At 39.0% G+C, this 16,592-nt stretch overlaps 1 protein-coding gene across 4 annotated transcripts in view; it reads right to left on the bottom strand.

Moving 5' to 3' along the window:
* STX8 (syntaxin 8) overlaps nt 1–16,592 on the bottom strand; it is a 256,396-nt gene that overhangs the window by 235,663 nt on the left and 4,141 nt on the right. For all 4 annotated transcript variants that reach the window (XM_077892656.1, XM_077892659.1, XM_077892658.1 and 1 more), the window contains exons 2-3: nt 15,330–15,429; nt 8,729–8,823 (exon numbers count right to left, since the gene is read on the bottom strand). In XM_077892656.1, coding sequence (XP_077748782.1) covers nt 8,729–8,823; nt 15,330–15,429 — 195 coding nt within the window. The remainder of the gene's footprint in view (nt 1–8,728; nt 8,824–15,329; nt 15,430–16,592) is intronic.

The following is a 16,592-nucleotide window of genomic DNA, read 5'->3' as shown; positions in this document are numbered from 1 at the left end:
AGCTAACCAACACTTCTGAAAGAACATCTCTGACACAAGACACAAGAGAGTAAGTACAGAAATAAGCCACCTCAGCACAGTGGATTTTATCTGGCTTTGAGTTTTTATTAGATGGCTTTTGTTTTATTGGACATGAAACTCTGGTAACGTAGTCACCCGGGGCACAGTCCTAGTTCTGGTAACGGTAAGATGTTAGTGAGACTCCTACTTTATTTATTTATTTATTTATTTATTTATTTATTTATTTATTTATCTATCTCCTACTTTAAATTCAGAGACACTTCTCTATTTAAGAGATGGCATGAAACACTGTATGTAGGCCCAAAAATATTTCCAAGAAATTGGCAAAATCAAGTAGGAGCATCACCATTTCCTGGAGGAGGCAGGGGACCATGGCCTGGGGATCTACAATTTCTGGTGCTAATTGTGAATAGAAAGAGCTAGCTTGCAAGTAAAATAATAATAATTTTTAAAAATCCATTAAAAAAGTTCTCCAGGGATCCCTGGGTGGTGCAGCAGTTTGGCGCCTGCCTTTGGCCCAGGGCGCGATCCTGGAGACCCGGGATCAAATCCCACGTCGGGCTCCCGGTGCATGGAGCCTGCTTCTGCCTATGTCTCTGCCTCTCTCTCTCTCTCTCTGTGACTATCATAAATAAATAAAAATTTAAAAAAAAAAAAAGTTCTCCAGTAACAGACAGTAGTTAATAAAATCACAAATCCCCAAACCAATGTAGTTTAGCAGGGTCAGTGGCTTCAGATATTAAAATAAGTCAACAGATTGTCTCAACATTCCAGAATGCCATGCTCTTCCCAAAGCCCTCTTGGTAACCATAAACTAGCCACTGCAGCTAAGAAACAGCGGGCTGGGTGCGTGGGTGGCTCAGTTAGTTGAGTGTCAGGCTCTTGGGTTTCACTCAGGTCATGATCTCAGGGTCGTGAGATTGAGCCCTGTGTTGGCCTCTGCCCTCACAAAGAGTTTGCTCAAGATTCTCTCTCTCCCTCTGCCCCTTCCTTTCTCTCTCTCAAATAAATTTGAAAATCATAAAAAAAAAGAAAGAAAGGAAGGAACAAAGAAAGAGGGGGCTGAAGTACTTCATCTGGACAAAAAAAAGTCCAAATATTTGCCTTTTGATGGATGCCATAGAAAGGATAGGTATCAATGTGTTTCCATTAGTGGCAAATTGTCAACAGAGCAGAAGGTTTTTCTTCTACCTAAGAGAAGGTCATGGGTCGGGAGGTTGGGGGGAATAGAAGCTCTCAGAAGCTATGACATGAATTATACAGGACAAAATGGGAATTTTACTTTGTGGAAAGTATTAGTTATATCACAATACTAACTTGCCTAGTCCTGTGTTCTGCATTCCACCAACTCTGGCAACCTGTGGTTTTCAGTGTCCAGACACCCAAGCAAACATAAGCTGAACTACAATCCATTCTTACAATTAAGCATAGATTTCACTGGCTCAGAGATTTAAAGGTTAAAAAAATAAAATCACAAAAGTATCATCAGGGAAGACAAAGGGTAACTTTTTATAATTCTTGGGATAAGAGAAATCTTTCCCATCAAATTGAAAATGTATAGACCACGAAGGAAAAGACCAATGTGACTATATAGAACTTTTTAAGTATCAGCAAAATGAATATATACATGACAAATTAATAGTGACAAATGAAAAGAAAGAGGCAAAAACATTACAGAGCACAGAAAAAAGAACCCCTAATAATAATGGAAAAACATTCAGTTTTTACATTAGTAAAAGAAATGCAAACAGAAACATACTATCCCCTTCATGTATCAGATTAGGAAGTGTGACCAGGAAGTTCTGGAAAGGGTAGAGGAAGCAGGCACTCTGTGACAAAAACAAGCTCAGCCAATTGCCAGACTGCCTTCTAAATGGCAAAATTTAGAAAGCACAATCTTACAACAGGTCCTTGTCCTGCAGATACATCACACATCTACACCAAGGCTTAGGAACAGACATGTTCACTACAGCCAAATAGCAAAAACATCCTGATGTCCACCAAATAAGAATTAGCACAACTCCACAGTGGAAATGTTTTGCAGCCTAAAAGAAAAAAAAAAGGAGAAAAAAGAGTGGCAACACTCTTAATGGACCGGCGATAATAATTAACATACCCGAGCACTTACTAAGTACTTGACGTGGATTATCTGATAGGATATCATTTCTAAAACATAGTGTTAAAATGAAATAAAAGAAAAAGCAGCCAAGAGCTAAACAGTGAATGGTGTGCTCCCACTGCATTTAAAAAACACTCAGCTGGACACACGTATGTTTGTATGTATACACAGAACATTTCTGGAAGGATACGAAACAACTGCCACTAAGGAGGGAGCATTGGGGATTTGGGGTGTGAGGGACCCTTACTTTTCAGGTGTTTTGTATGGTGTGCCTATCATAATGCTAATTAATAAAATCACAAGTTTCAAAACCAAATGGATGGTGTGACCCCTTTATGTAGTCAAAATGAAATTTATATCTACATGCACACCTAGTTACGCAAGCCTAGGAAAGCCTGGGATGACAGGTGCCCACCATCCACACTGTGAACCCTGAAAGAGGTGGAGATGGTGGGGATGAAGTAGAGAGAGAGGCGAGGCGCTGGCCAAAACCAATCATAAGCATATAGGTAGAAGGTGCTTTTATAATAGCAACAGGGAAAGACAGGTGCTCAAATTTAACAGACGCCAGTTACAGGATTAAAGGCTCCTGAGGGGGATCCCTGGGTGGCGCAGCGGTTTGGCGCCTGCCTTTGGCCCAGGGCGCGATCCTGGAGACCCGGGATCGAATCCCGCGTCGGGCTCCCGGTGCATGGAGCCTGCTTCTCCCTCTGCCTGTGTCTCTGCCTCTCTCTCTCTCTCTCTGTGTGACTATCATAAAAAAAAGAAAAAAAAAAAAAAAAAAAATAAAGGCTCCTGAGGATAGACTTTATTAAATAACATCAGTTTCAAGAGCGGTAAAGCTTGGTGATTGTGTTTTGTAGGTTAGAGCTGAAGAACAGAATCACAGTTACTGCTACATGAATCCTTAGTGTTCCCCAGAGCCAGGTAGGGTTCCCCTGGTTCTCGCCACCAGGAGCATGGCCCAGTGTGGCTGTCACCTGGCTGATTACTGACAACATCAGGCTGGAGCCCAGCTCTGTCTGCTTCAAGTCAGGGCTTTCCCACCAAGACGAGCTGGCATTGACCCCCAAACCTTCAGGGGGCTTCTGCACCCTGGGGCTCCCAGGACTATCCACTTGGCCTCTGCACAGCATCCTGTTAAAATCAACATCAGAACCAGTAATACCAACACAGAATTTTCCCAGAGACGCCCTGCTAATCTGGGAAAACTGGAAAATTAACCAATTAGGAACGCCCTCCTCCTTGTTTGATTTGTATTTTAATCTACTGGGAGGATGTGGTATAGGAGATGGGGGGAGAGGAGCAAAAGGAGAAATCACAGATTAACAGCCCTTCTGCCCAGCACACTCATCATTTGAGGAGTTGTTCCTAACAAGAGATCGTAGAATCATCTAAGCAAGGATCCTACTACGTGTATGTGGACTGATGGCTGGCTTTACATATAAAGCCAAGTGATAGGGATGTAAGGTTGTACATGAAATGGGATGCTGATTTCATATTACCAGTAACTTGCTACCAGTGCGCTTCAGGCCAGCTTCCCTGCTCAAACTTGACAAGCCCTGGGAATCTATGAGGAAGTGGAAGGAAGATACTGCTGGTCCCACAGGATGCCCCACTCCCCATTCCAGCTCCTGGATTTTCTCTTTAGTTGGTAGAAGGCTTAAGAATTTTGGCAAGCCTTGCTTGTGAATTAATCACGCTGTAGAAGGAAGAAGTTTGCAGATACACTGATTTCTTTTTTGGTGCCCTAAGAGCTGTGACAAGACAGTTTAAAGGGGCACCTGGGTGGCTCAGTGGTTAAACATCTGCCTTCAGCTGCCTTCAAAATCCCAGGGTCCCGGGATTGAGTCCTACATTGGGCTCCCTGCAGGGAGCCTGCTTCTCCCTCTGTCTGTGTCTCTGCCTCTCTGTCTCTCTCATGAATAAATAAAATCTTAAAAAAAAAAAAAAATAGATAGTTGAGGGTCCTAGAGGCTAAACTTTGCTAGCTCACATGCATCTCATCCTTTTTTTTTTTTTTAAGTTAACAAACTCTTCTGAATATTTATTATATACCAGGCCAAGCCTTTACCTTCCTCAGAGCACTGATCTCATTTTGCAAGCCCTATTTTAATACATTATCTATGTGCCTTGCTATAATCTCTTTACACGATGAGCAACTCCAGAAGGACTATCTGTAAATTCTCCCTGTTAGCTGGAATCTTTACAATAGGGACAAAATAATAAGTAGCAGGTCAGGTATACTTTTATTATCCCTCTTTCCGGATGGGAAAAAAAAAACCCCACCAAGGCACAAAGAGGTTAGGTAATTTGTCCAAGGTTAGTAAATGTTGAAAGCAACCTAGTATTCAACACCTGCCAGTAGGAGAGGCTAGTCCTGTGAGATGCTTTAAATTGACTTCCTCCAGCTTTTAAAACAACCTTGCAATGTAACTTTTTTTTCTAATTCCTACTCAAGATAATGAAATGAAGGTCCAGAAAGGCTAAATTGCTTGAGAAGTGGCAGAGCTAGTCCTCAATCTCAGGTCTGTCTGCTTCCAAAGTCAGTGCTGTTCCCACCATACCAATGGACTTCGTGGAAGCAGAAATACTTCCCAACAAATTGGGGCTGGTGGGAGACTTACATCAAGTTACTAATTATACATTGTGCCAGGTATGGATATTCAGAAAACAAAACAAAACAAAACAAGAAACCACAGCAGGCAGGAGCGCCTGGGTGGCTCAGTTGGCTATGCATCTGCCTTCAGCTCAGGTCATGATCTCAGGGTCCTGGGATGGAGCCCCACATTGGGCTCCCTGCTTATTGGGGAGTCTGCTTCTCCTTCTCCCTCTTTGATCTCTCTGGCTCTCTCTCTAAAATAAAAATTAAAAAAAAGAAAAAAAAAACAAAACCACAGCAAGCAAAACTACCATCTACTTTTACTACCGTGGTAACAAAGAAAGATCTTAGCATGGAAAGCTAGAAAGAATGTAGCAAGACTATAAATCAAAAAATCCCTACCGACATCAACAGTCTTGTCCCTACTTCCTCACCATACGAAGTCCCAATGAAAACTGTCATGTATAAGTACCATGCTTGAGAACCCATTTGAGCTTCACTGGAGCCACGAGGGGCTCTCTCTAAAGTCTATTTGGTTAGCCCCCCAACATCTGCATTTGTTTGGTTTGTTACCGAATGCAGATGGCTGCATCTGCCTATCCACCTGTCTACCTATCTTTTCTCCCCCTGCAAAAGAGAAAGGGGAAGAAAAGTTATTTATAGTTTTAAAGATCATTTCTATGGGACATCTCCCAAGACACCAAAGTATCTTTTTATATTGAACCCCTTTGTAAAGAGATTTTTTAAAAATCTCCTTAAAGTAGTAAAGGTGCTGCCTTTGAGAACCCAACAAAAAGATGAGCTTCACATAAGGCCAATTCAAGAATAATTTTACTACTACCTGACATTGCACATGCAGCCTCCCATGGCCCACAACTTTGCTCAACCAGCGAAGCAATTAACAACTGCTGTCACCAAGAAACATGGTGAATAGAAATTAATGTTTTTCAGCAATTTTAAACTCTGGCTGCAGGACTTTGGTTTATGAATTGCTAACTAACCAATTCAAAAGCACAGAACTTTCATTTTAACTTCACATTTATTCTTGCCAGGAGAAAATACTTTTCCAAGAAAGAGCAATAACATCTTATGCCTTCACTCCATGAGTTTAATTGTTTGGGAGGCATTTTCCTAGGACTTATCTTTCTGGCAATCCCTAGTGTTCTTTGGAAAACTGCACAAATACATAAATTTACTGAGTAAAGTGCCGTAAACTCTCAACTACCCAACACAGTAAGGAAATGTGGTATTCAAATATTCACATTAAAAAAGTCACCCAACATTAGTTATGCCTTAAAAAAAAAAAAAAAAAAGGATTAAACAGTCACTCTGTTGGCGATTTACGGACAAAAATTTTTCTAAGAATTACAACATCATAAAGCATACCTAATAAACCACAGTGAACAGTGTTTAATCTTTCTGATGATTAAGGAGGGTCTTGAGGATTTGCATTATAAACAGGATTTGTCTTGGCACTAGAGTAACATGCCAATTATTAGGGAATTCTAGTTGAAGACATGCCAGGTGACAGATGACTGTATTATTTCTACTAAAGTAAGATTCAGCTTTTAAACAACTGGCTTCGGGGCCAGACAGCCCTGACTCTGCGTCCAAGCTCTACCATTTCCCAGCTGTGGAGTCTGGGGCAAGTTACTCCAGCCCTCGGATTCCTCTCTGTGTAAAATACTCCTCTGCTGGGATGCTGGATTCTTTTTCCAGCTCCATCTGTGACTTGGGGTGCAAAGGTTGACCTGGCCTCAATACCTTTTTTTGTAAAGAAAATAAGGAACCATCAACGCAAATAGCTCTCTGATACAGAGAGGATAAATACAAGAGAGGATAAATCCGGAGGATAACTGCCATAGAATTATGTAAAATAGTTGGGTAGGAGAAGGTCAAGGGAATTAAAAAGAGGCTTCATAATGGAGAAACTACCTCCTTTCCATTCCATCAAAAGAAATGGTCTCCCTGAAAACGCAGAGGTATTGAGCGCCCCCTTGGGGCGGGTGACCAGAAATTCCATCCTTAGCATGGGTTGCACTTCCAGTAGAAAGACCCAATTGTTTGAAAAAAAGACTTAAGAGTTTAAAGAATGCTGTTATCGTCCAGCTGAGTTTCTGCTTTATCCTACAAAATTCTACATTATCCAAAGTAATGTCCTTAAATATTTTCATAATGTGTTTAATAACTCTGTTCAATACTTTTAAATATTTTTATATATTTTTCGTGCTTCATTCAGCAAATTCTGAGATGACCACAAAACCAAAGTCTGTGAGATTTCAAAAGATGGTCAGGCTGAAAGCATTCAGAACAAAGTCAATTATTACTGCCACATGCTCCTCTGTAACTAATAACGAGCAGAAGTTACCAATAGAAAAAAGTAAGAGTTCTTAATTTGTTTCCTTTTTACCCTCTAGTTTAACACATAAATATTATAAGATGAATAATCATGTTACCTTAATGGAAGGTTAGCAAATACACAGTTGTTAATATTACATCCTGAAAGGACTATTTAGTTACCTTCCTTACATATGTGCTTTAGGTAACAAGAAAATGAGTGTGTCTATCTGGACCTCAAGTGCAGTTGGGCCAATTGGAAACCACTTGAGGTCTACATAGTAGGACTTGCTGATCTTGATAAGTTAAAACCCTTTTTATAATAATGTGCATGGGGCACCAGCATGGCTCACCTGGTTAAGCAAGCCTTCGGCTCAGGTCAAGTCCCAGGGTCCTGGTATCAAGTCTCACATTGGGCTCTCTGTTCAGCAGGGGAGTCTGCTCCCTCTCTTTCTGTCCCTGTCACCACCACCACCATCTCCTTCCCACCCCCTCCACCCTTCGCTTGTGCTTCCACTTTTTCTCCCTCTCTTTCAAATAATAAATAAACCTTTAAAAATATATATACACACACGTATATATCTAATATATGTGTAGTATAAATTATACCAGATGGAGATATCAGAATATTCCAGTTGTGTTAAAAATAAAGCCCCCATTGTTTGTTGAAATTAAACTTTTACTTGAAACCTTAGCATGTGAGTAACTGGATATTTGGAAAATCATGCAATTAATCTAAATGAACCTCCCTGGTAGCATAAAGGGGTTACACTCGTAAGAAAATAATTGTTAAAACATTTTCAATTATTGTGTCTATATTCTTACATTTTCCCATGTAAAAACCATTTCCTGAGACACTCGAATCTGGCTTTTGGGTATGAACTGATCATTTGAAGAAATGATGAGGGGGGAAGCAGTTTGAGGCCATTTTTCAAACCAATATAAACTCGGCTTTACAGAACTGGTTTTTTCCTAAATGGATCAAATTATGAACTTCTAAAAAAAATTTCAATACTTAATAGCATTGGTAGGCAGTTGAGATGGTGGCACAACTTGCTTTAAGCAAGTGCTCCCTGCCTACCCCATACCCCCAAACTCTCAAACCTGGGGCAGTATCTGTGCTTCTCAAAGAATAGGAAGGCAAAGGAGTCCCATCTCAATAATCTACATAAATAGAGGGGGGGAAAATCCCAAAGATATATGACTTCTACTGGCATTGGCCTCTCAGAAAAGAAAATGGATCACTCAAAACTCTGGACACTCTAGCATTATCACAGCTCAGGATAACCATGATTGTCTCCTGCAGGAGCTGTGGCTCACCATCTTCAGGAGACTAGACAGGTGGGCATACAAACCTTGATGCAAACACACCACTGGCAGAAAGCACTCACTTCCTACACCATAAAGGTCATGCCCAAGTAACACTCAAATAAATTAATGCCTTCAGTGTGTCTTGCTCCGCCAGCATATTCACTGTAAAACATGTAACAGACACTTAAAATAGAAATCAAGAGGATAGGCAATATTTTGGAAACCAGGTCTTCCTCAAGCTGTGGAAAAATCTGGGTGGCCCAGATTCCTTCCTTTCTTAAAATAAGACTGCTTTTCCTCCCACTCTAGAAAAGAGGTGGAAATGTTTACATGGATACATCTGATGTGTTGACACAGCATTTAGCAATAAGTCCTTCAAAAGGGCGATCTTTTCCTTCAGATTCTGCAACAAAGTTCTGATTGTCACGGTAAGCTGGAAAGAAAAGAACACATCCTAAGTATGCTGGTCCAGAGGTGCGGGATCTCCTACAAATATGTAAACATAACTGTGGTTCCTGCAAGGGCAAGCTGGCAGAGATGCGTAACCTCCCAACGATACCCTTGGGGTTGTAAGGTATCTAAATTTTTGTCCAGCCACCCACCTGATGCTCGTACCCACTCTCCAATGTGACCAGTCACAGCTGCAGGTCACAGGTGTGACCAGTTCACACCTCCATAGATAGTGATTGGAAACTGCCACTTGGTCCTTGCAGTCTGAATTCTGTGCTCTAAGCATCTACCCTTGGATCCTCTTTGTCCACCTTGGAGTCACACGGGAAATTGGGTTCCCTAGCCTTCATTCCCCAGCAAAAATCCCACAGTTCCCTCAACTTTGCTTCAAATGACAAGATGGCAAGTCCCACTGTCATCCTGGCCAGTCTTCCCTAAATATGCTGGTATGCTTAAAACCCATTTAAACATTTTATAGCCGTGTGTTCTTCTTATGCAATGTTAACCACACGTGACTATTTTTTCCAACAGCATGTGGATTTTCTCAATCATTCTGCAGACCCAGAGGAAATTTTGGTTTGTGAGTGCTACTCTCAAGTATGGAGGAGGGTGGGCAGAGGGGCTCTCAGATATTAAGAAATATGAAAAATAAAGCTACCCATGTAAATTAAATATAGTCAGCCATGGGTGAAATCAGAGATAATGTTTAAAAAAACAAGACTGTTACAGATTTCATTTGCTACCTTGTTCAAAGCAATTACAAAGCTGCAGTAGAAGTGGGGGCTCCCTCCCTAGATTAGCGGTCCCACTAAGGAAAAAAAAACAGCAGGACACCAGAGGTTGGCCCAGGGCTGCACACATCAAGCAACCCTCAAAGGTATCAGCAGCCAAGAAAAGTCTAACCTTAACTATTCTAATACCTCTGGGAACCATGGAAAAACCACCCACAATGTTTATGAGGAAATACCAAGGAAAGCAGATCTCCTCTCATTCAAGAAGTAAAGAGTAAAACAACAAACAAAAAAAGCACAACACACGCATGCACATGCACGCACACACACAGATACACATCAAACCTAAAAGGTCTATGAAATTAAAGCTCAAAAGCATTCAAGAGATGAAAGAGAATGTAGCCATTAAAAAGTATGATTGAAATCTCAACTTGTTAACACAGTAAGAGAGCCATCATAATTTATTTAAAAAGAAATCAAGTCATAAAATGAAATATCACCCGCACTGAGAAAAATCAATCTAGGAATGAAATACTTGAAAATGCCAAGGGCAGTTATCTCTGAGTAGTGGGATTTTAAAAATATTTTATAAGAAAATGATTACTTTTATAATCAGGAAAAGTGTTCCATTATCATAATTTAACAGAAACCTTCCAAAGCACAGAAAAAGATGGAAAGCCAACTTCATATTTTAAGCTAACACAACCCTGGTACCAGGCACTAACAGAGATATTGGGGGGAAAAAGAAACCACATGCCAATCTCCCATGGGGATTATAAAACATAAAAGTCTTTTAAAAATATTAGCAAAGCAAATTCAGAATTATGTTAAGATGACAATATATATACTATCACCAAGCAGAATTTATCCTAGTAATTTACGAACAGTTTGATGTTAGAAAATCTAATAATAAAGCTGACAGTGTTAACGATTAATGCAGCATAGGGGGAATTAATTAAAAACAAAACAGAAACCAAGAAAGCTGCTTTAACTACAATATGATTCAACTTTGGTCTAGAAGTTCTAACCAACGCAGTTAAGACAAGTGAAAGACAAGAGCCGGAAAGGAGAGGAAATCATCATTATTTGCAAATGGAGTAATCTATTTTTTGGGAACGTTAAATGAAGCCCCTGACAGATTACTAGAAACAGGAAAAGAAGTCAGTACGTTATCAACCACATAATGGAAAAAAAAAAATCAAAGGAGTTTCTAAATTTAGGTAATAGGTAGGGAGAATTTTTTTTTAGTTATTATTTTTAAACATCATTAACAATGTCGGGAAAATCTAAAAAATATCTAGCACAGTGCCTGGCACACAGGGAATGTGCAGTAAATAACTAATGAAGGAATGAGTAGAAGGAAACATTTAATACTGTAAAAACGTAAATGTCCCCTAATTTAACCTATAAATAAGCCACACATCTATTCAAAGTCTCATCTGGAGTTCTTTTATTGGAAAACAGGTGGTAATTGAGGCACAGCACAAAAGTGAAGCTATGAAGCTATGCAAAATTATTCAAGAACATGGATAAAGGGAAATAGAAAGACAAGGAATATATATGATAATGGGGGATTTAAACAATCAGATACTAAGTCTTTATAAAAACTACAAGAGTATAATGCTGGGAGTTGGCGAAAGCTTCATTAGTGCAACAGAACAGAAGGTCCAGCAAGAGTGCAGCTGCGTAAAAAGTCGGTGAATGAAATACAGTATATTTCATAGCCTGGGCAGTAAGGTAAGGAATAATTTAGCAAAGAGGGGGGAAAAAGTAAAATTAAATGCCCACAACACACTGAAATAAAACTTCAAATATTTTAAAGATACATGTTTAAAAATAAAGGAAAAACTGAAGGAAAGATTGAAGAAAATTTAGATGATTAGATAAAATATTTCACATAATCTCTGGGTATGAGAGATCTTTGTCAGAATTGTCTCCCCTCTTTCTAGAAGAAAAGACCACAAATAAAAATACTGAAAATATCAAACAGTGTTTAAAAACAATTACATATCAAAAGAAAATGTCATTTATAAAATCAAAAGCCAATTTAAGAGAAAATGTATTGGTACCAAATATGCCAGATCAAGCTTTAATATAGCCAACATACATACAAAGAACACTGAGATTAAGAAATAACAGGTTAGGTTACGGACATACACTGGCAATTCACAAAGGAAGAAATACAAGTATCCAATAAATATATGAAAATATGTTCGGTGGCATAAGTAATTTTAAAAATGCACAATAAACTATTGTATACTTTCACCTAAGGATTTGAATGAAATGAAAATGATTTTTAAAAGATAATCAGAATTGGTACAGAATTGTATGTTCAAGAAGCTTAAAATTTCATACAACCTAAATCCAGAAAGTCTACACTGAGAAACTTATTCTCACAGGGGCAGTAATTTAACCACACTGAAAACTCATAATTAGAAATAATCTAGCTATCTAAGAAAATGATACCAGTTAAATGAATCAGAGATGTAAACATGAAAAGTGAACCATACATTTATTAGAAGAAAACAGGAATACGTTCCCTTACATCCTAGAAATGGCAAAAGTTATGAGTAAAAATACAGAAGCAATTAAAGATCGTTCACCAACTGTTTAAAAAAACCAAAACTTTCACATGGCAGATGATACCATAAGCAAAGCCAAACCACAAATGATAAAGAAAATAAATTACAGTATGTCACCAAAAACTAATCTCCACATTATATAAGGAATTCTTTTAAAGACTAAAAAGACCAACAATCCAATAAAAAAAATGGGCAAGAGACAAGAACTTCTCAGAAAAATATATATAAATAACGCTTAAGCATGTGAAAACATACTTCCCGATTCATGTATGAAAAATGCAAATGTGAAGCTACGCTGAGGCACCATGTCTCACTTAGCTGACTGGCAACGACTAAGAAGATGACAACACCCTCTGTTGGTCAGCCTGTGAAGAAACAGAAATTCGTGCACTGCTGATCAGGGTGCCAAAGGCAAGCACCTCCGTGGAGGGGCATTTGGCTACGGGTGAAAATAATCACATACATTCTGGTTCTGAGAATTCACCCTTAAAAGACATCTCCACAAATATAAGGGGGGGAGGAAGCATAAAGGGATTTATTGCAGCATTATTCATAACAGCACAATAGTAGAAACCATCCAAATGCCCATCCTTAGATGGGTTAAATGGGACAACAGCATATCTGTGTGATAGAGTACTATATAGCCCTAAAGAACAGCAAAGATCTCAGTGAATTAATATGGAGGGTTCACTACAATGTAGTATTAAATAAAAAGAGCAAGATACCAAAGGGTATCTTTTATGTAAAAGGAAGAGAAATGAGAACACACACAAATACACAGATGCTTATTTCTGCAAAAAAAAAACAAAAACAAAAACAAAAACACACAGGAAGAATAAACGAGAAATTCATGAAAATGATTGCATATAAGGAGTACTAACTATTAATATAATAAACCCACAATTATATGACCAATTAATCTAAAAAAGCAGGAAAGGGTATTCAGTGGGAAAAAGAAAGTCTTTCAACAAATGGTGTTAGAAAACTGGACAGCCATGCACATAAGAATGAAATTGGACCATTCTCTTACACCGTACACAAAAATAAACTGAAAGTGGATTAAAGACTTATTTTTTTAATAGGTCTTTTTTTTAATTTTATTTATTTATGATAGTCACACACAGAGAGAGAGAGAGGCAGAGACATAGGCAGAGGGAGAAGCAGGCTCCATGCAGGGAGCCCGACGTGGGATTCGATCCTGGGTCTCCAGAATCGCGCCCTGGGCCAAAGGCAGGTGCTAAACCGCTGTGCCACCCAGGGATCCCAGATTAAAGACTTAAATGTCAGACCTAAAATCATAAAAATCCTACAAGAGAGCAGGAAATATTGGCCCAAGCAACTTCTTTCTAAATATATTTCCTGAGGCAAGGTGAATAAATAAAAAATAAACTACTGGGACTTCATCAAAACAAAAAGCTTCAGCACGGCAAAGGAAACAACCAACAACGCAAAAAGGCAATCTACTGAATGGGAGAAGACATTTGCAAATGACATATCTGATAAACTCTTAATATGCAAAATATCTAAAGAACTGATTCAACTCAACACCCCAAAACCAAGTAATCCAATTTAAAACCGGGCAGAAGACAGGAACAGACATTTCTCCAAAGAAGACATCCACATGGCCAACAGACACGTGAAAAGATGCTCGACATTACTCAGCATCAGGGAAATACAAATCAAAACCACAACGAGATGTCACCTCACACCTGTCAGAATGTATAAAATCAACAACACAAGAAACAAGTGTCGGCGAGGATGTGGAGAAAGGGGAACCCTCTTGCACATTGGTCGGAATGCAAACAGGTGTAGCCACTGTGGAAAACAGTGAGGCAGGTCCTCAGTAAGTTAAAAATAGAGCTACTCTACAATCTAGTAATCAAACTACTGGGTATTTACCCAAAGAATAAAAGAATACTAATTCAAGGGGATACATGTACCCTTATGTTTACTGCGGCATTATCTACAATAGCCAAGATATGGAAGCAGCCCCAGTGTCCATCACTTGATGAGTGGATGAAAAAGTGTGTGTGTGTATACATATATAAGAATATATGTATACACACACACAACAGAATACACATACACAATGGAATATTATTCAGCCATAAAAAGAATTAAATCTTGCTATTTGCAGCAACATAAATGGAGCTAAAGAGTTTAATGCTAAGTAAGATAAGTCAGAGAAAGACAAATACCACATGATTTTACTCTTATGTGGAATTAAGAAATAAACCAACAAAGGGAAAACAAAGAAACAAAGGGGAAAACAGAGAGAGAGACAAACCAAGAAATAGACTCTTAACCATAGAGCATAAACTGGTGGTTACCACGTTGGGGGGGGGGGGGGAGGCGGATAAGTATGGGGGTTAAAGATTGCAAAAAAAAAAAAGAATATAAACAGATGCTAAGGATAGCATAAAAAAGAAAAACAAAAAAGGAATCCATTCTAATAACTTTAGAACAGAATAACCTCAGTATTATTAGTGGGATACTAGTTCTTAAAAAAAATAAGACAAATTCAGACTTAGTGATTGTGGTGGCACCTGCGCAGTAATTCTGAAACTGTTTTCTGTAAACTATATGGTAGATCAAATGAACAAAAAGATATCACTGTTTTTGGAAACCAAAGTTCTGACTGCTGGAAAGGAAAAATATGAATTTGAGTGGGGAAGTTTAGAAAGAAACTTGTGTCCTGGACTCAAATCAAAGGTGCTAGTATGAACTCCTGAGTGTCTAAAAAATAGATTTCCTAGCTAAATCCTGCCACTGTTTTTGTACAGCCTGCAAACTATTTACATTTTTCCATGTAAAATGTAAAAAAAAGGCCACGATCCTTTTGGCAAGAACAGTTACTCCAAGAGGTGAAGATGTCACCTCTTGTTCTGCAAAGTCTGGAAGATTTACTGTCTAGGGTTTGACCCAGACTATGAAATTGTTAGAAACTTTGGTTATGGAGGAGAAATTAAACAGGTGTCATGCTTCACTTAGTCTCAGTTATAACGATTAACTGATTGGTTGTAATATCAATTCCACACATGTAAGTTTGGAGTCCATTTTATACATATACATACACACACACACACACACACACACACAGCCTCAGCAGTAGGAGGGTTTTCAGACCTCAGAGCTCAAACAAATCATTTCAGGTACTAATTTTCCCCTGGTCTTACCCTGATTGTATTTTCACCATTTCTTTCATACTGATTTTGCTGTTGGATTTTCTCGGCAATCTCTTGTGCAATTTGGCAGGTAGAGTCGTATGTGGAGAACCTGCATTAAAGTCGTAAAGGGAAAAGAATGTTTAAGGTTCTTTGAAAGAAGATTTCTGTGTCATCTGAGCTTTGTTTTTTTTTTAATTTATTTTAATTAATTTTTTTTTTGAGCTTCTGTTTTTAATTCTAGCCACAAATTCAAACAGGAAGGAAGGGTAGTAATAGTTAACAGTCATAGGGACATGTGTTGCTATTATGGTAAATATTATGAGCAGGGATCTATTCTGAATGCTTCATTTTTAATTCACTTAATCCACAAAAAAATGCCAGGAGGCAGGTACCATTACCACCCCCACCTGTAAGGAAATATCAGGTACAAAGAGGTACAGAGACCTGCCCAAGTGATACCCCCAGCAGCAAGCCAAGGCTGCCCAGCCCTGAGTTTGGGCTCCTACCCACTTCACCGTTCTGCAGATGGTAACATGTTTGAATTCACTGACTTAAAGACACCATTCTGCAGATGGTAACATGTTTGAATTCACTGACTTAAAGAATGTTCGGTGAATGTTTACGGAGGGCCTCCTCTGTACCGAGTATTGTTCCAGGCCCTGGAGAGCAGAGCAGTGAATGACATGGACAACGTCCCTGCTCTAGGAGCTTAGCAAAGGGAGAAAGGCATAAAATAAATAAATATGTAGTATGTCAAGTGCTGGTATGTGTGAAGAAGAAAAATAAAGCAGGATTAAAGAGCAGAGAGTGACAGGCAAGGTGAGGAAGCCAGCCAGGCAGCTATCTTGGGAAGAGCTTTACATGTAAAACAAGAACAGCAAGTACTGTTTATCCTACAACGAAATGCTCTGGAGACACAGGACACACACCCTCCTGACATCTAAGCTTATGAGAATTCTCTCAAAACATTTGCTGGGTTTCTGTTTAGTACTCAAAGTGTTGGAGGCTTTGAAAAATTCACAGTGAGTTCCCAGTCACCCCTTCGTGGGTCCGTTTGTAACAGCCTTTCTATTTTCTATTTGTTTTACAGAGAAGAGCTAAGTGCGCCTATACGTTGTGTTTCATCTACCAGGTGGTCAGTTCGATACAATCAACATATTTTCCCAGTACAAAATATTGAAAACTGCTGTTTTACCCAATGTCCCAAGTTTTGCTTGAGAAGGTAAACAATCCATTCCTTAAAATCTTTGAACTCCCACTCACTACTCATAT

Source organism: Canis aureus, chromosome 3, assembly GCF_053574225.1.
Source record: "Canis aureus isolate CA01 chromosome 3, VMU_Caureus_v.1.0, whole genome shotgun sequence".
In the NCBI taxonomy this organism is placed as follows: Eukaryota; Metazoa; Chordata; class Mammalia; order Carnivora; family Canidae; genus Canis; species Canis aureus.
The sequence above is the reverse complement of the archived record's forward strand: the minus strand, read 5'-3'. Positions and strand labels throughout refer to the sequence as shown.